The sequence below is a fragment of the Mytilus trossulus genome, chromosome 14, assembly GCF_036588685.1.
Source record: "Mytilus trossulus isolate FHL-02 chromosome 14, PNRI_Mtr1.1.1.hap1, whole genome shotgun sequence".
Classification (NCBI taxonomy): domain Eukaryota; kingdom Metazoa; phylum Mollusca; class Bivalvia; order Mytilida; family Mytilidae; genus Mytilus; species Mytilus trossulus.
Genome location: NC_086386.1, coordinates 24545178 through 24566075, shown reverse-complemented (window position 1 = coordinate 24566075; position 20898 = coordinate 24545178). Strand labels below are relative to the sequence as shown.

The following is a 20898-nucleotide window of genomic DNA, read 5'->3' as shown; positions in this document are numbered from 1 at the left end:
GTTTGTTTTTTTACGCCTCTTTTGAGCACCACATTTAAGCTATTGTGTGGCAGCCAGTTTTTATTGGTGTAGTAAAAAGTTACAATGTTGAAATTACATTCAACCACTTGTTTTATCCTGTATGCTTTCTTAAATTCAGAAAAAAAATCACTTCACAAATTAAAAAAAAAATGTGATTATAAATCAAATATTTAGATAGAATTTCAGGTGGTTTTTCACTTGTGACATATCAATACATAAACATCTTCAAAACCTGAGATAATAACTTAATATCTTTTAAATACTGAAAATAAAATATTGGGTTATATGACACTCTATAATCACAATTTATTCTTAATAAGGCAGCAGTGAACATCCAAACAATTATCAACTGAAGAAACAACCATAACAAGGGAAACAACTCATGGTGACAAATAAGGGAGATAATTCTGCATCTGTAATTCATAGTAATTTATTTACACATCATATGATATATCTTGATATGATTAAAATAAAATTGAGATCTAACTTAGTGATTGGATTGTATCCATGATCTTACAGTTCTCCTTAAAAATTATGAATTTCAATTAATGGCTTATTGCAATACTACTGATTTGAAATTTGCATATCTGATTGGTATAATGTAAAATGATTATGGTTTTGGTTTTTCTAATTTTAGAATTAATTGCACAGTTGCATTTTCTGAGGTATTTTTTATATATTGTTCCCAATATTTCTTTCAATTTTTAGGCAGATTTTACTGCTGATATTGTGCCTCCTTAATTTTGCATATCATTGTCATATAATAACTCTACTCATGTAAAAAAATACTTCAATTCCACATTTAAATGGTGTAGGTTAAGAAAATCATACAAAATAACCCCTCTCTAAACTGAATCTTATTCGGGATGTGTAACAGGAACTGGTTTCCAATTTTAGACTGGTACCGTGACTAAACACAGTTTACCTGATCACATTTTTGACTGATTTATTTTACAACCAGACAATGTTATACATTGTATATCACGTCGTAAGAATTTTTTACATTCTATATTGTAATTGCATATTAATAGTTTTTCACTACAATGGTCTTGGTGCATGGAGACTTTCTACATTCAATGTTAAATATGGTTCATGATTAACTCCAGCTGGCGCCCAGTTTCCAAGTCCTGTCGGTGTCATGTTCATTCGATGGAGAAGTCTTCTTGATACATGGAAGGGTGCTGTTCTTTCCAGTTGCGTTAAAATCATTATAACTTGTCTGTAAAAAAATATATTTATAAATCAATACATAAAATGTTTGTGAGGACTGATTCAAGTGATAGTACAAGTGTCAATTGTAAATGATCAGTAAATAAGCAGATTAGGAATGGTGAATTCATTATTATTCGATGGATACCAATTTTCTTTGCTCAGTCTTTCGTACCTTAAGGAATAAGGTGTTGATGGCAGGTCTTTTTGATTTTTACCGTTTGTTTCTATTTTTATCCCTATGCAATACCTACCACAGCTGAGTTTATTGTTGAGCATGTAAAATGAAGAAAAAATAACATAAAAATAGATTTCCATAGCCATATTAGACACAAGTTTCAGAATTATTGGTTTTTAATGCTATTCAACTTCCAATTACATTTGGCCTTCCAACTGTTTTCAATCGAGTGCCTCTGAAGATATATAGAAGAAATGGATGTCTGACATACCAAGTTATAAGACTGGTATCTTTGATGTTGTTTTTTTCATGCATATCGAGCACCAGCCCCAAATATGAAATATTTATAAAACAGAACTCCATTATTTTCAGGTTCTTTCAAACCTACCTATGAAGAGGAGGTATAGAATCTACAGACATCAGATTTCCTCTGGTTGATACAACATTAGTGCTCTCTTTACAGTCACACTGCACATGCATAGATCTGTCTGGGGATCTATTCTCTACTACATATAGACCACCTGACCAGCCCTGCATCAGGGAATACACTGTCACTGTTTCTCGAATCTAAAAGATAAAAGTTTTTCTTACTTACTGTAAATTGCTGAGCATAGTGATTTTTTAAAAATGGAAAACAATTAAATTTATATTGCAGACAACTAATGTCTTTACCAGAAAAAGGTTTTGTTATATTGTAGTCATACTGTGGCCTATTTTTGTTTTCTTTTACATAGTTTTGTCTTTGGTGGACATTTGTCTCATTGGCAACTATACCATGTATACCACATCGTCTCATTTTAACATTTACTGTAATTTCAGTCAGTATGATTTAATGTTGCACATTTTAGCCCATTATAGCAATACTAGTTTTGTACATTTGCATATTAAATCTTACTTTTGTTTGGAAGTTTCAAGCAGGTGAACAAAACTTTTTTTCATAATGTTATCACAATTATTTTTCTTTCAAAATATTTCATTATCCTGAACTTACTAGTCTTCAAAATTTAAAAAAAAAAAAAAATTCCTTCATATTTTCAGATGTCATTATGTTCTTCTTCGCTATACTCATACGAACATAAAAATTGTCTTTTAAATAATACATAAATAAAACCAAAAGCAATTTGGGATGAGAAATTGTACTGATCAGATCTGGTCAGAAATTTTTTCTCGAAAAGAGAAAAGGCGCGAAATCTGGATATGTATGTGTGAAAACCGAATTACTGATTTAAGCGTATGTGAATATTTATACGCAAAATTAAGAAATGAATTTACTACTTACCCCTTCTCTCTGTCCTTTACAAATAGCCAGTTGATAAATGGCATCAGCTAATGCATATTCATATTTCCTCGTCTTCGTAATAACTTCCTCTACCATTAATGCTTTAGAACTGTGTATTGACATCACATAATTACATCTCTGGGCTGGAGGTTTGGTACCTACACAAACAAATAACAAAAGTATTGACATCACATAGTTACATCTCTGGGCTGGAGGTTTGGTACCTACACAAACAAATAACAAAAGCATTGACATCACATAGTTACATCTCTGTGCTGGAGGTTTGGTACCTACACAAACAAATAACAAAAGTATTGACATCACATAGTTACATCTCTGGGCTGGAGGTTTGGTACCTACACAAACAAATAACAAAAGCATTGACATCACATAGTTACATCTCTGTGCTGGAGGTTTGGTACCTACACAAACAAATAACAAAAGCATTGACATCACATAATTAAATCTCTGGGCTGGAGGTTTGGTACCTACACAAACAAATAACAAAAGCATTGACATCACATAGTTACATCTCTGTGCTGGAGGTTTGGTACCTACACAAACAAATAACAAAAGCATTGACATCACATAGTTACATCTCTGGGCTGGAGGTTTGGTACCTACACAAACAAATAACAAAAGCATTGACATCACAAGGTTACATCTCTGGGCTGGAGGTTTGGTACCTACACAAACAAATAACAAAAGCATTGACATCACATAGTTACATCTCTGTGCTGGAGGTTTGGTACCTACACAAACAAATGACAAAAGCATTGACATCACATAATTAAATCTCTGGGCTGGAGGTTTGGTACCTACACAAACAAATAACAAAAGTATTGACATCACATAGTTACATCTCTGGGCTGGAGGTTTGGTACCTACACAAACAAATAACAAAAGCATTGACATCACATAGTTACATCTCTGGGCTGGAGGTTTGGTACCTACACAAACAAATAACAAAAGTATTGACATCACATAGTTACATCTCTGGGCTGGAGGTTTGGTACCTACACAAACAAATAACAAAAGCATTGACATCACATAACTAAATCTCTGGGCTGGAGGTTTGGTATCTACACAAACAAATAACAAAAGCATTGACATCACATAGTTACATCTCTGGGCTGGAGGTTTGGTACCTACACAAACAAATAACAAAAGCATTGACATCACATAGTTACATCTCTGGGCTGGAGGTTTGGTACCTACACAAACAAATAACAAAAGCATTGACATCACATAACTAAATCTCTGGGCTGGAGGTTTGGTATCTACACAAACAAATAACAAAAGCATTGACATCACATAATTAAATCTCTGGGCTGGAGGTTTGGTACCTACACAAACAAATAACAAGCGCTATTTTTAATCAACTGTATTTCAATTTTTTTTTAAATACACTTTTTGCATATTTCTTTTCAGGAAAAATGTTACATTTGCATTGTAGTAAGAGTGTGTGCTTATCACCAAAGAAACTTTTTTTTTGTTAAAAGTGTCCACAAAAAACATTTGAAAACTATTATACATGTACTAGGATAATTATTTACTGTGTATTTGTTTATTTTCATGGTGTTTGCAATAATGCTAATTTCAAATATTTTAATCATTTTTCCAATAGAAATGTGAACCAAATAAGTTTTTATCTCAAATAAATTGAACTAGTCTAAGAAAATTAAAACAAGGATCAAACTTAAGGCATCAGTTTCTTCAGCACAATATTTTTATCATACTTACTTAAAGTCCATATATTGAAGGCAAGAGTAACCACAACATATTCCCCTGGTTCTAACATAGCTCTACATCCAACAAAACTCTTAAGTTGCCGTTTACTACTGGTTACCAAAGGTCCGAAGGCTTGAGTTGGACTAGAGGAGTCCCTGAGTATCAGTACACTGAGGTCAGCTGTTGACTGTTTACCATTACTATTTCCTCTGTTAATAAAATTTTAAGATATTTAGACATTGTTAAACTGAATGACTATTGGATTAACTATGAGGCTGCAATCTTTAATGTTTTATAAGATCAAAACATGCATACATAATTGAAACATGTTTTTTATGTTTTTCTTTTTTCTTGAAAATGCAATTGCTTAAAAGTTAAAACATTTATCTTATTCTGTTAAATATATGAATGAAAAATAAAATTACTGATTTACTGCACATTCAGAAATTATTATGATATTTTTATTAATGTGAAACATGTACTTAGGGAGTATTGCAACAATAAGGACTCTATCTCATTAATCCTGATGAAGGTAAGTCCAGAAAAGAATTTTGGATACAGAACATTTTTTATTGTTTTGTTTTCATTTGTTATGTTTATATCTGTATGCAGCATTTACTGAACACAAAATATAAAATCTAAAATTTTTGTCCATTTTTATACATGTTATACTACTAAGACTACTTCAGTAATTACCTTACACCTTCCTGGAAGACCCCAACTTCTACTTCTGATGTATAAAATACAGTTAATCTAACCATCTTAAAGTCCTCTCGAGCATTGACAGGGAATGTTCCATCAACCCTCGTCTCTCTCCAGTCAGGTCTCACCTTACAGATATCTACACTGTCGAAATATCTGTAAGAACAAAATTCAAATTTCTTAGTGCCATAAAGAAACCATAAATTAAGTTACTCATTTAAATAATTTTGTTTACTTCTAAAACAGTAAAGCCAAAACTGCCTTTGCAAAAAAATTAGGCTGATAATGGAAGTGCATATGATTTCATCAGAAGCCAAGGTCATTTATTTATATATAAACAATGCAAGTGTAATCAAATTAAATTTTTAAATTACTATAAATTCAGAAATAATGTTAAGGATTTTATTAATACAAATAGCAAAGGAATAGTGCAAACTGTGAATAATTATCAAAATACATTGTAATAAGAACCTGCAGTCTGATATCAAATACAATTATTTCTGTATACACAATTTTTCTGAAATCCCAATAATGACGTTAACATTTTTGTCCTTTCTAAAAAAAAACCTGCAATATTCAATGAACTCATTAATATCTGAGTTTACAGTATTAATAAGTTACAAGCTTACTTGAGTAGATCTTCTAATGAGATCCAGAATACACCTTCTGTACCACCATGTAACATTATCTCCTCTCTAGCTGATGAACTTATCTTATTCCACAATGGAGATTTATCTGACCAGTCTCCCATCCACGAAAATCGGCCCCATGGATTTCTTAGTCTTATCAACCTGTGAATGAAAATGTATTCTTGGTAAGACAAATACAGTGAAAACAGGCTTAACCAAACCTTTTCGAGACTTAATATTTTGTTTTGTTTTAACAGGTTCACAACGCATACGATTTGATGTGACGGTGCTTAAGAACATGTTTGGTTTACTGTGGATTCATTCATATTCCTTGGATACCAATTTTTCGTGGATTTAGTGGGAACAGATGAACCAAGAATTTAACTGTACAACGAATTACAAATTTTCAAAAGGAATGTTTGCAAACTTTGCCAAAATAACAAAATTTTATATCCACGAAAATGCAATTTTTTTTAAATCCACGAAAATTGGTATCCACAAAATAAATGAATCCACAGTATACAAGTTTTTGGTTTTATGCAGGATTCAGTTTAGCCAGGTTTCACTGTACATAGCTTTTGGTTCTGTCTGATCCTCTTTTAAAGTTGACTATGTGCATGCAAATTAATAGATTGTAAATACAGATATCTAATTTATCATACGTAGGGTTGTATGTGTGACATTCAGACAGAACTTTGAACTATCATTAACATTCTGCCTAACAACTTTTATGTGTCTATCACACCAAAACTTGGCAGTGACCCTGTTTTCTGCATTTATGGTATTTGTGTAGATTTCTTATCTCCATTGGATTGATTCATAATCTGTCTTAATTTTGGTATTGTATGTAAAGACCATGTTATATTGTTAGGAGTTTATGGTTTTAATGACCAATGGCTGTCAGTGTTGAGTTATTGTTTTATATTGGTTTCTTTTACCCTCTTACCTCTTTTACTCATAGTTAGCTTACTATTCTATTCACCTGATCGATGGTAAATTAATTTTATTGTACATGTTGTAATAGGGTGAGAAAAAATTCAGACATATATTTTCTGGAAGTTTCATGTTTGATAATTTTCAAAAATTTCAGGATTCATACAGAATGAGATTACCCAAAGGAGTAGGTCCGGTAAGGACCGATTTTGGCCTCAAATTTCAGGTTCATCTGACGAAAGATTTTGACCACTTTTTTAACACTTAAGTGTCTATTTTTTTTGATTCTATTAGTTTGTGTTAGAGATTTTAACTGATTTTGTCATTAAAAACGATCCTATTCACGCTCAAATATGAAAAATCTACTAAATATGCCGAAAAATGTCACTTTTCAGATGGTTTTTGTCAAAAATGAAAGTGGCCGCATCCGTGTTCATCCTCAACCTTTATAAATGTTATGTATTATCATCAAATACAACTTATATTTTAATATTAAGGATGAACACGATTGCAGCCACTTTCGTTTTTCACGAAAACCGTCATAAATTTAACTAAAATGCTAGAGTTGTAAAGATTTCAGTGATTTAGAATAACTTAATGGTGCTAATACCTGATATATGTGCACTGTATTGTCAAAAAACAGCCCATATTTATGTAGCAGAAACATTCTACTGTACAATAAATAACTAAAAGTTTACTGTTTAACAATTTTGTAAAACTGCTATATTTTGGGGCCGAAAAGGGCTCTTACCTTCTCAGTCCTAAGTTTTACATATTGGATATAAATTTACCTATTAGTTTCTATATTTTGTACATCTAAGATTGAGTAAGCATGTCTTGGTCGTAGTCCCAGGTTCTCATACACTTCTTCGTCGGTCTTCATTGTCCCTCCTCCACAAGATGCTCCCATCAAAAACCTAAAGAAAGAAAGTTTCTGGTTTATGTGGTTGCTCTGAAAATTATTTGAAATGGTTTTCTACTGTCTTTCATACTGGCCAAATGATGATTTGAATGTAAAGAAATTAATTTCATGAGCTGAAATTTTCCAAATAAAAACAAATACAGTGGAATTTGAAACATAATACCTACACCTTTATTTTCCTGTATCAATTTTTTTTCTAACCATCTTCTTCCAAGTGAAATTATGTCAAAAGTAAATTTTGCTGATGTGTATTTTTTCAATTTCAAACAAATCTATCATGTGTATTAAATGAGTTTTGGAAAGATTTTTCAATAAATCTTACCCAGACTCCCTAGAACTCGATAATCTAGCCCATATAATATCTGGGATAATATATCTTACCCAGACTCCCTAGAACTCAATAATCTAGCCCATATAATATCTGGGATAATATATCTTACCCAGACTCCCTAGAACTCAATAATCTAGCACATATAATATCTGGGATAATATATCTTACCCAGACTCCCTAGAAATCAATAATCTAGCCCATATACTATCTGGGTCAATATATCTTACCCAGACTCCCTAGAACTCAATAATCTAGCCCATATACTATCTGGGTCAATATATCTTACCCAGACTCCCTAGAACTCAATAATCTAGCCCATATAATATCTGGGTCAATATATCTTACCCAGACTCCCTAGAACTCAATAATCTAGCCCATATACTATCTGGGTCAATATATCTTACCCAGACTCCCTAGAACTCAATAATCTAGCCCATATAATATCTGGGTCAATATATCTTACCCAGACTCCCTAGAACTCAATAATCTAGCCCATATAATATCTGGGTCAATATCTTCTTCTCTGTCTTTACCTACAAAAAACAAAGTATACAAGATTAAAGTGTGCTCAACTTTCAATGACAAACAACACACTCAAGACTGTATTCATTGCTAGTAAAAACAGAAAAGGGAACAAATTTGGATTGTCTTCCTTGAAATTTTTTAAGTTGGTACCTAACACTACAGGGAGATAACTCTGTTAAAGCAGCTAAACGTTTTAATCACATTGTATTTTTAATGAAATACAAAGCTTCTCAATGATCAAAACAAGTGAAACTGCGAGCTACTGCTCACTGATGATACCCCCGCCGCAAGTGGATAATATTAATAGTGTAAAAATATGCAAGTGTTCGGTAAACAGGAAGTTGTCGAGTGATGAATCTGAAAACGCATCACACGGTAAAGCTGACTTATATAAATCCTCAAACCAAATTTCAGAAATCCTTGTATTGTAGTTCCTGAGAAAAATGTGACGAAAATTTTCAACTTTGCTTACATTCAGTTGAAAATGAAATAATTTGGGGATTTCTTTGAGTCAAAGGAATAGATTCATTAAAATCAAATTGGATTGTTTGTTTTAAAATGACTGTTAGATTCAATATAATTCTAAAAGAAAAACTGACAGAATTTCAAAATAAAGCTCTTGAAGAAGTTCTATTTTTACTTACGCTGAAGTTCAATACTTTCACAAGGAGCACCTGTCAGAGTAGACAACCCTTCTATACATTTGCCTGCCACCAAAGATTCATAACAACCATGAAGTTTTGCCATTGCCTTCTCTATCAAGGCAACCCATAATTGTTTTCTTTTGGCCTGAAAAATATCAAGAGAGAATTAGTAAATTTGAAATTAATAAAACTACCTAAACTGAAACCCCTCCTGCAGTGAAATTTCCATCCATATTATAACGTTAAAATACTGCAGGATATTTATCTTATACCTTGGTACAAAAGTTCAGGGGGGGGGGGGGAAGGCACATTATATTAATAATACATGGGTGATTAGTATCAGAGCATCTTTTCACACTATAATGTACTATAATTCACAATTACAATTGTCTGGGTGGTGGGTGCTGACAAAAACTGCCTTCCAACCCCCACATACATTTTTTTCTGGAATAGCCTTTAAAAAAAATAAAATAAAAAAATAAACTGTTAACTTGTAAAGCAATTTTACCTTAAAGGTTCTTCATGAATTTACAAGTAAAATTATCTAACTATCTGTTCCTTGAGTCAGATTTCAATATCTGATCTTGTTCATAACCTTATGACTGTTTTAGTTTTTAAAGAGTTCGAAATAAGACAATGAAAATAAAATGGTAGATGGAAAGTGCATAAGTTCATGTTTTTGTAGACTTTCTTTTTTAGTTTGCTACAACTTTTAATTAATCTTTTATTTTCCAACAAATTTCAATTGATATTCCTCCTCACTTCCCCCCCCCCCCCCCCTCCCAAAAAAAAACAAACTTTCTCACACAGAAGTCAATCATTTATGCCAAATCATTGAACAACTTATAAACAGATGATAAATTCCAGCTGAAGTAATCTGAAAATAATATTTATACATTTAAGGGGTTATCAAATATGATCATTTTCTACTTTTTATTACTTATAGCCATAAACCACACAAGCCATCAAGCCTTAAGCAAATCAAAATGGACAAAATACCAAAGTTTATTGTCAAATAAATTATGATTATAATCAGAATAAAATGCTTGACATCATAAACATGGAATGTCTGCACCTGTGACCTGTGTATTTATTTTATTGAATTGAACTTGTCGTGTTCACCTTGAGAAAAACAAAACAATTGAAACTGAAACCAATTTTGAAATCAATAACCTGTGAATTCGTTTGCTTATGTTAATTTTAATGTTTTAGATGATTCAACAATTGAATTTCTGTTCATGCATAAATTTTCTACATTTTTGATACTACTCATTTAAACTGTTGATATTTTAGAACGAAAGCAGCTGCAAAACAATTTTACCAACAATATCTTCAAGGTTTCATGGCTGTACGACTTATATGCAAAATACTGGCGCAGAGTACTAATTTTTTGTAGATTTGAAGAATGAGGGTAAACCATGGGTTATAGTGTTCAGTTATGTACAAATTTCAGAATTTGTCACAAACACAAAAGTTCGTCACCATGAAAAACATGGTTACCCACAAAAATAAATGAATCCACAGTATATCAATTATGTCCATTCTGATTGAATCTTTTTTACACAACTAGGCCAAATATCTTATCTGATATGTTAGTTACTGTGAGAAAACCAGATATTATACGTTCCAAATGGTTAGAGATACCACTTGCTTTGTCTAATATGTTACCTGCTCTGATATGTTAATTACCTGTGGGATGTATTACCTGCTCTGATATGTAAATTACCTGTGAGAAGACCAAGTTATTATGCATTCCACATGGTAGGAGATCGTCAATCAGAACTATCTGCCACTTGCCGTCTTTACATAACCTAACTTGATACGCTCCTTGAGGACAGTATTCCTTTGTTAATATAATGTTTTCTACCAAGTTGGGTCTTTCTGCTAATACTGCTAAGGCACTCAAAAACCTGAAAAAAGCTCTTCAATTATTTGTGTGAAATTGTCATATATTATAGGCAACGCAAACTGCCATTGTCTTTACTTTCCTGTGTTGTTTTTGTGTACTGTCATTGGTTAGTAGATCTTTTTTCTTTTACACAACTAACACCCTTCTGACCTTAGATTCAAGCTGGAACACTGCTTGTCAACCTTAAACAATGACCAAAACCCATTCCACATAGTTAGCTGTAAAATGATCAGAAATGCATGTTCATTATATGATCATCCAGCCTTTTTTGTAAATTTTTCTGCTGAACAATAGTGAAAAACAAAACTGTTTTTTCAGTAAGGTGTTGGCATGGTTAGCGGATGTGTCTACTCCCATGTTGAAGCCAGAAGGTCACACTGTGACATTGAGAAGAGGAATTACCCCCCAAAATAGAACATTTAGTAATAAGATTTCACTAGTATATTTCCTTTTTTTCATCTACACTTGGTAATTTTCATTAACATGAACATGGTGAATAGAGAAAATGTCTTAAACATATGAAACAGGAGACAGTGGATGATCCATCAATTTTTATAAGATGGCCCACTGACTGTGCTTGCTCCAGTCATTCATAAAAGATTCCCTAAATATTCAACCAATTTTTCGCACAAAAAAGGGCCTTTAATAGGCCATCTCAAAAACCCTCTAAATCCACCTCTGACTTACCAACAGTTTCCTAAGACTCCCTGAGATATATCCTCTGGCATAGGTGTTCTATAAATCTTCCATCCTATCTTGCCCTCCCCAGGGGCACCGGCAACTTCTTTAGGGCGACACCATGCTATAGGTGTGTTAGTAAAAGGCTGAGTCTCATCACAAAATAAAGATTTAGATTCAGGAGGGAATGAGTCATCTACAAACTGTTCATCATTCTGAAAATATAATATACATTGATATACTGTGGATTCATTTATTTTCGTGGCCATGGGTACTTATTTTTTGTGAATTGCGGAAAACTTGCATTTTTCGTGGATCTGTAATTTAGTGGTTTTGCCAAAGTCTGCATTCAGCCTGATAGAAAACGTGTACTTGGTTGAACGTTTAAATTTGTGGACCACGAAACCCTGGAAAATTGGTATCCAATGAATAATAATGAATCCACAGTCATAGTCCACTCTCAATGTGTTAAAATATGTTCAAGGAATCACTTTATGAAGAAATATTTTATCTTTATGTACATAAAATTGAGAATGGAAATGTATATATATATAGCATGTATAGTATTCCTATCATTAATTTCCATATTTTATTAATTCTGATTTACTATTGAAGAATGGCTTGAACTTTTACCGAAATATTTACAATAACAAGTTTACATGTATGTATGTGTAATTCAAAACTAGAAAACTTTATATATATATATAATTATGCACTGTATAAAAAAGTATTTGGTTCTTGTATTGTGTCAAAATTTGCATATTTAAGGAAGTGATTATTTTATCGGTTAAACTGTCTGTATGTTTAGTTCTATAGGGTTTTAAATAACTTCTTTATGAGAAACTATTAGTTCTATGAGTTTAAAAAAAGATCATTTGTGTTATTAAATGCTTTGTGTACTAATAATGATCATTCATCGAATTTCTGTCTATTCATTCTATATAACACAGACTTGATATAATCATATTGTGTTTTGTATGTGAGCAATTCACAAGTCTTACTGCAAAAAAATACCTGCTTTAAAGTGAAACAATGACAATATTTTGTCTCTACTTTGTTATGTTTGTGTATACATGTATATACAACACTTTTTTAGTTTTTGTCAGGCATTGTCAGGTATTGGCTGTAGCTTTAATTAACATAAAATGTTTTATCAAAATTATGAGTTTTATATCCAAAAGAAAATACTTATTTCTTAATTTGATGGGATGTTCTTTTCCAATTGACATTTCATTTTTAATATTAAATGGGAGGGCTGACCTGGGGGACTAGACAAAATGATGTACTGTCACCTATTTGTCATAAACTCAAGACTCACATTTTCCTCTATTAACTACTATATCTATGACAACAATTTTTATCCATATAATGATGAATAAGTTTATACTATTGTTGGAAGTTTTGACTATTACTTTAGAACTCTCAAACCTGAAAACTGGCAAGTATTACTAACGGTAGCCATAAATGGCATAATAGCTAACAAGGCTATGTTAAGATGTTTTTTTAACATCATGTACATGTTTAATTAAAATTTGAAAAAAGGGAATTTCTTCTAGTAAGTATTTTACCTTAAAACAATAACTTAGCAATTGACAAGCCGACACTTTAAAGTGTTTCCACCTATTATGTCATCCATCAAGGTTAAAGAATGTACAAATGTGTTACCAAATGTAATCAACACTTCACCCTACTTTGATTTGACAAATGTCACCAGTGTATCAGGTTTTCTTAACCATACACATCAAAATAAATTCTTTATTTCCTTAGGCTTAAATAGTTGTGGTTTTTTTAAAGGAGATCATAGGTTTTAATTTCAATAACATTTGCCTACCTTTATCAGTGTTTATATATAATAAGTGAATTTTCTCAAATCCTGCCAACCTTGAAATTGCACTAACTTTTCATTTACAAAACATACTATAAATTTGTAGTAAAATGTGTTTCAGTGTGGAAATCCTATAAATATATGATCAATTCAAGTTTAATATAAATTATTTGTATTTTATAGTTTTTAAAAGGACTGGCTTATCTTAGTATGTTTTACTGTATTTAATATATATAAATATAAGCATGAAATATTAAAAAGAACGGGTATATATTCATGATATTATATGAATTTGGGCAAGTCATTTATTAATTCAAGTTTTACATGTAGCTAGATAAAATGATTAATGATTTATGTTGTTTTTAGGAATAGACCAGCGTCTACATTTTATTTTGTAATGTTCAGTAGGTTTTTGAGATGTGCAGCACATGGCAAATACAAAATGTACTTCATTCTTACTTGATTGTTAGAACATGTAGGATGCATTGTACTTGATATCAAGTTTTCCAAAACAAAACAAAATACAAATTATCAGCATTTGATATACATGTAGCCTTTGCTTATCATGCTTAACAGTATCCCAGTTATCATAAAAAAATAGTCAATTAGTTAAGGATACATGTATGTATAGTCATCTAGTCCTTACCTAATTGACTATTTTTTATGATAACTACATGTCCTAACAATCAAGTAAGAATGAAGTACATTTATTTCAAGCTTTATCGTTTTTAGAAAATTACATGTTTGTTACCTTGGTTACTTGTAATGCTTACACTACACAGCCCTAATGCCAAGTTTAATGAAAATTAAGTCTAAGACTTATAGTTGTTTTTTTCAAAATACATGCACATTTATCATGTTTATAATGAATGTTAATTTATGATAATTTATCATGTTTATCATCTGATCATGTTTATGGTTTGTTTTAGACATGTCACATCAGTTTCATTTAGCCAAAGTGTTAACTGTAGTAGTACATGTATATATACATGTACCAGTATGCATATCATGTCACCATGTATAGACTTTAAGGTACAAGGTACTTCACCTTCAGTTTACAGTCTTGACTTTAGGCATTTTTGGCAGACTATCTATTTACTTTTTCAAATCTTCAATTACATACATGTATAGATGAACTGCTTTATTTTGTACTGTTGTATTGTTGTACATGTATGGTAGTATACATGTATAGATGACCTGCTTTATTTTGTACTGTTATACATGTATGGTAGTCTACATGTATAGATGACCTGCTTTAGTTTGTATTGTTGTACATGTATGGTAGTATACATGTATAGATGACCTGCTTTATTTTGTACTGTTATACATGTATGGTAGTATACATGTATAGATGACCTGCTTTAGTTTGTACTGTTATACATGTATGGTAGTATACATGTACATGTATAGATGACCTGCTTTAGTTTGTACTGTTATACATGTATGGTAGTATACATGTATAGATGACCTGCTTTAGTTTGTACTGTTATACATGTATGGTAGTATACATGTATAGATGACCTGCTTTAGTTTGTACTGTTATACATGTATGGTAGTATACATGTTTAGATGACTTGCTTTAGTTTGTACTGTTATACATGTTTGGTAGTATACATGTATAGATGACCTGCTTTAGTTTGTACTGTTATACATGTATGGTAGTATACATGTTTAGATGACTTGCTTTAGTTTGTACTGTTATACATGTTTGGTATGAACTGATAAAGTTGATACATGTATTGTGGTGAATGTTGAATGGGAGGTGTGTTCCTCCTAAAAATCTGGGCTTTGTAGCATATTCCAGATTATCTTCTATCATGTCTATAGCTAGCAACCATCAAGCTAATATTTTGGATCATATGCAAAGACATTCACTCAATAAGATTTTAAATCTAAGGAATACCTATCTCATGCATATACAGGCCTGGGGCCATTACATTGCAATGTAATGCATTACATTACAATTACTTTGTGATTCTCCCATTACAATTACAATTACAATTACATTTTTTCATACATGTAATCCATTACATTACAATTACTTTGCCTGTGTAATGCATTACATTACACATTACTTTTTCAATATAAAAACAAAAACCATTTCAAAAACAGAGGTATATGTACATTGTATACAGTGTTAGGGACATAGACTTCAAATACTGGTTAATATGTCCATTGCACTTTATCATCATAAGTGGTTTAAATGTGATGCCATTAAGAGAACAGCGATCAGTTCTGTACACCTTTCCAGCAATACTTAAAAGCCTTTCTACAGGAGCTTATGTGTGGGGAATGGCTAAATACTTGATAGCTGTATTAAACAAAGAAGAAAGGCACACTGAATTTGACCTCCATTATTCCAGTGCATTGATTGAATTTTTTTCACATGGCTTAGACAAATAGATGTTAACATCATGTACTGCACCTTACCTGTGTCTATACCCTTTGATTGAGTAGTAGGAGGCATGAAACTGAAAAAGTCACTTTTAAGTTTCTTAGGTGGTAAAAAATAAATAAATTATCATATAATTTTGTTTCTAACATTGATCACTTAATCATTAAGACATCATTAAGGATTTCAAAGGGATATAATAAATGTGTCATTAAAGGATTATCTTGTGAAATGCCTAAGGGTTCTGTGAGGACAAACATAAGTTGAGAAGATTTGATTGCAATTAAAACATTGTGATATTAATTAGGTGAAATAACAACACAGACAGGACCCAAAAAATGTTGTTTGATATATTCAATATTTCATTGAAATACATGGAAGGTGTGTATAGAATAATGAAATTTTCATCTTCATATTTTTTTCATTGATCTATATAGTTTTGTTTGATATTTTTTTTTTAAAGATTTTTCAAAGACCACCTAACACCAAAATATTCCCATATCATATTAAACATATATCAGAAACCAAGATCAAAGACACCATTTTATATTTCTTACCTTAATGTGTGTTTTAAAGATTGATGTAATTTATTTAATACAGTAATTAACTGTGACAAAAAATTTATTTCATACTTTCTTTTGTTTTTGTTAATATTCTATTTTTATTATACAATATTCTTCAATTTTATCTATTTTACCAATTTGTAATGAAAAGTAATGTACTGTAATGGAGGCATTACATCAATTTTTAACTAAAGTAATCATTACATTACATGTAATTGTAATGCAGAAAATGTGCATTACAAATTACTTTGCATTACATCCCAAAAAAGTAATATTACAATGCATTACAATTACAAATTACCATTACCCCAGGCCTGCATGCATACCCGTATATATCTTAAAACAACTAAGGCCATAATAAATAATAGGTTTGTTTGCCCAAACGCTACCTACCCAGAAAAAAGCTGCCTACTCAAATTCTTTTATTGCCCTGACATGCCTGATTTGAAGAAGTTTTTCTTTAATCAAATAGGCATGAAGACTAATAAATATCTGATACTTCAATTTCTTTTTTTGAAAAAAAAAAGAAAATGCCTACCTACCTACCCACTGTTTCAAACTTTGGGTAGGGTTTGGGCAAATCAAAATATTTTTAAGTGTGGCCTTACCCGAACAATTCATTCGTTACATTATCCTTACAAACAGTAATCTACATTAAAGCTAGAGAGAATATGAGACAGTAAGAACTTGGATTATTTAAGTTATAAAACACCTGATTTTATGTAGAGGAGGAGGGGGCAGGACCTTTTTCAGGACGTCAGGATTGGGTGTTTTTGAGCTCAGGATTTTGGAATTGACCCTTTTTCGGGATCCAGGATTTCTTTTTTTGAATTTTGGGATGTCTGGCTATAATTTTTTTTATTCTGGACCTCAAGATTCATGTTTTTAAGCCCGGGATTTCAGGGAATATCGGGATCAGGACCCCTCCAACCCCCTCTCTATCAGACTATGTATACAGTGTTTGTAATTACCTGTTTACAGAATAATGTAATATGCTGCCACAGTTCTAAAGCATCATTCTCCTCGGTCTTTCTGATATCATCCATCAGAGTACATTGTTGTTTCTGTAAAGATCCAACGGAAGGAAGCCCCGACCCTTCCAAACCTTTCATTGACCCACACATCATACACTGCACCAAGTTGGCATGGTTTTGAAATGTGCAAGCAGAGCACTTCCACTTTTGTTCTTTTTCCAGACTGAACTTTCCTTTATCTGGGGTTTTGTTCTTTTTATCTTTTTCTAATGAGTTTTTGTTCTTTTTCTCTAAACTTTTCTCTTTTTTGTCCTTTTCCAAACTTTTGTCCTTTCTTATCTTATCTAAACTTGTGTTCTTTCTCTCTTCTATCTTTTGAATTGGTTCTTGTTCAGGTGTTAACGTTCTAGCTATTGATTTTTTTTCTACATTCTTATCATTACTTTGAACGCCATTCTTTATTTTATATTTTTCTAAGCTAAAGATATCAAATGCATCACTTTTGTTTGATCCTTTATTCCTTTCTTTAACATTTTCAGTCTTGTTCATGTCTAGATCCAAGCTTTTACTAGACTCAGTTTTCTGTAAGTTCTTTCTAGTTTGCTCAGTCTTGTTTATCACAGATTTCCCATTTGAAGGAGTTACTCCCCCTTTTTTATTCCCAGAGGATGTAGACGGAGGTGCATTTTCATTCTTCTCTCCACAAGCTTCACAAACTAATTGTCCAATAGAATTTTTCAAAGTACACTTAGCACAAACCCAGTCATTATCACCAACTAATGCTGCTTTTGATTTCTTGGCAAAACACATAGCACATGATTTGGCAATTGCTTTGTTTTTCATTGTACACCTAGCACATGTCCAATCCTCCAAAACTAGGTCACTGTTACTCTGACTAGATTGAGCAGAATTTCTTGGAGATGATTTACTAGGTGCTATAGATGGTAACTTTTGTGCAGGGCTAGGTGACTCAGTACTAACTCGGCCGTGAAATTGTTTAGATTTGCTTGTTGGTTTTCTACCATCACGACAAACTTGACATTGATCATTTAAGTCTGGGTTTTGACTGAAACTACATACAATACATGTCCATTCCTTTCCAGTGACTGGATTTGATATACTTCTACGAGCCGGAGGATGCTCTTCTTTTGTATTGTTAGAATTTTGTTCGTTTTTTTGTGGATAGATTTCATTTTCCATGCCATCTGGTTCACCACGCCTATTAGAGGTCATGTACCCAGAATCAACTGTGGAAATTTCATTGACATCATCTACAGTTGGCAAGCGAATTTCCCTAGGAGACTCACACATGTCACAACGAGTTTTATTCCCTGAATTTTTCAATGTACAACGTCTACATTCCCAATCTACAGTTAAATCTATATCCATGGCAACTGTTTGATCTGCCATTTTAAGTGTTTTTAACACGGTTGTTTGTTCAGTATTGATATGATTATAAGTAACTGTATAGTCATCATCATCGTTTATCAAAATCACTTCTTTCTCTTTTCCTACGCCGCAAGAAGTACAAAATTGAACACTTTGAACGTTTAAATTTGGACACTTTTCACATTGCCAACGACTATAACTTTCAACATCAATTACTGTTTCAATAGTTTTACCAGTAACATTAGATAGTGGTACTCTTGATTTTAATAGTTTCTGATTTACTGAATTACTATCAGACTTTTTCTGTTTTGGCTTGGCTCCTTTGCTATCATCACAATAACAGTCTACGTATTCTACATCCTTTAACGATACAGAACTAGCACTAAAAGGTCCTAATAGTCTCTTTTGTTTACATGATAAGCAAGATACAATATCTGATGAATTCTTGGCTGTGCAAGATCGACAAATCCAACTATTTTGTATTTCAGAGCATTCCATTGTAAATCTATCACTAACCCATCTTTGCCAAACACAATTTTTCAGTCACTCTCCTCACATCTTTACTGTTATTCTTTGACTTTATAATTCTGAAAAAAAAGAGAAAAATAAAATTATTCATACTTCATGTGCTTATGACTGAGGTAAATAATAAGGCATGTTAAACTAAAACATACACTACCTAATAATCATTCATACTCTGTAAGATATTTCGTTACTCAACAATTTGTGTATCTGGCTTTCAGTCTACCATTTGTCTACAGTAACAAAACTTACATGAAATGTACATCTTCATAATCAAATCACACCAAAATATTTTTGGTAACAAAAAAAAGTCCCAATACTCCTCAAAAACATAAGTTCATCTTGAACTTTATTATATTTCGTATAACGGTTATTACCAGACTAGGGTTGTGATCCATTACCTAATAAAACAACCAGTAGTTATGATCCTCTTTAATGTCCATACAAACACCTTTATACTATAAACATGTCCAATATGATTATCATGCAGTTCATTGTTGTGTTATTTATAATGTTTTCTGTCCTCTTTATATATCATCATGGATATCAATACTATAATGTTCAGTATAAATGTTATGAAAATTTTAGGCATGAAACCATCAAAGTGCTGAATATCTTTGTGCACTTTGAGAATTTCTTATTCATGTTTTAAAGTATCACTTCTTTTACAAGTATTATACTGTTTCTATTGTCCAAACTATATTTAGTTCATCTTAAAAATGATATACAACATATTAAACCAAATTAAACAGCCAAGTACCATTGTCCCGTTTAGATCATACAAACCATTGTCCGAAGAAAGAGCGAGAAAAACACAATGTATGAACTATGGCACTCAAAATGATGACAAATACAACCAAATGGCCTATACAGAAATAAAATATATAATAGTAAATCTATTTAAATCTCTTTAACAAGCTACTTGTATTGAAGTTAAGTTTGTATGTTAACAAAGACTTAAATATCTATAATAAACCAACCTGACAAATGTTCAAAACTTCACTTTCATCTCCTAATCGTAATCAATTCAAATATTTAAAGGTACTGCACTTAGTACTCAGATGTGACATCTCCTAGAATGACCCAACCATAACCTTAAATAGCTGTTATATTTATTCCCACTCCTACATGAAAACGTCCACAGGCTTTTTAATATTTAATCCAACACATAAATACACAGGATTTCGCACCTAAGTCTTGTCACCTATGTCTATGTGACATTGTCATTTTAATGAGATTTCTAAATGTTCCAACAAGATTTTTTTAATCAATTAATAAGATCAGTCTTGTGAGAAATGAGATTGACTTTTTTATCTGACAACTGTATAAATAATCTGTCATGGTCAGTATGGTCAAACCTAATCTGGACAAAATAGTGTAATTTGACAAAATATTGCATTAATGTCAACAAGACACACTACAAGTTACCACCCATGTTTACAAACCTGTTCCTTGTCTGACAAATCAACCTCAATTTGACGAAATATCTCATTTAATTTTGACTTTTGGAAAAGTCAAAGTACTCATATACTTAAGATGTAA

General features: G+C 31.8%; 1 protein-coding gene across 6 annotated transcripts in view; it reads right to left on the bottom strand.

The window, feature by feature from the left end:
• LOC134696752 (calpain-15-like) overlaps positions 1 to 20898 on the bottom strand; it is a 57255-nt gene that overhangs the window by 23979 nt on the left and 12378 nt on the right. For 4 of the 6 annotated variants that reach the window (XM_063558682.1, XM_063558686.1, XM_063558683.1 and 1 more), the window contains exons 2-13: positions 17443 to 19421; positions 11701 to 11906; positions 10831 to 11014; positions 9105 to 9249; positions 8399 to 8468; positions 7474 to 7599; positions 5750 to 5911; positions 5115 to 5276; positions 4431 to 4627; positions 2688 to 2845; positions 1797 to 1975; positions 176 to 1240 (exon numbers count right to left, since the gene is read on the bottom strand). In XM_063558682.1, coding sequence (XP_063414752.1) covers positions 1060 to 1240; positions 1797 to 1975; positions 2688 to 2845; positions 4431 to 4627; positions 5115 to 5276; positions 5750 to 5911; positions 7474 to 7599; positions 8399 to 8468; positions 9105 to 9249; positions 10831 to 11014; positions 11701 to 11906; positions 17443 to 19332 — 3660 coding nt within the window. In that variant the 5' untranslated portion in view covers positions 19333 to 19421 and the 3' untranslated portion in view covers positions 176 to 1059. Of the gene's footprint in view, positions 1 to 175; positions 1241 to 1796; positions 1976 to 2687; positions 2846 to 4430; positions 4628 to 5114; positions 5277 to 5749; positions 5912 to 7473; positions 7600 to 8398; positions 8469 to 9104; positions 9250 to 10830; positions 11015 to 11700; positions 11907 to 17442; positions 19422 to 20336; positions 20690 to 20898 lie in introns of those variants that run through there. The other 2 variants (XM_063558681.1, XM_063558687.1) reach the window with 2 other exon arrangements.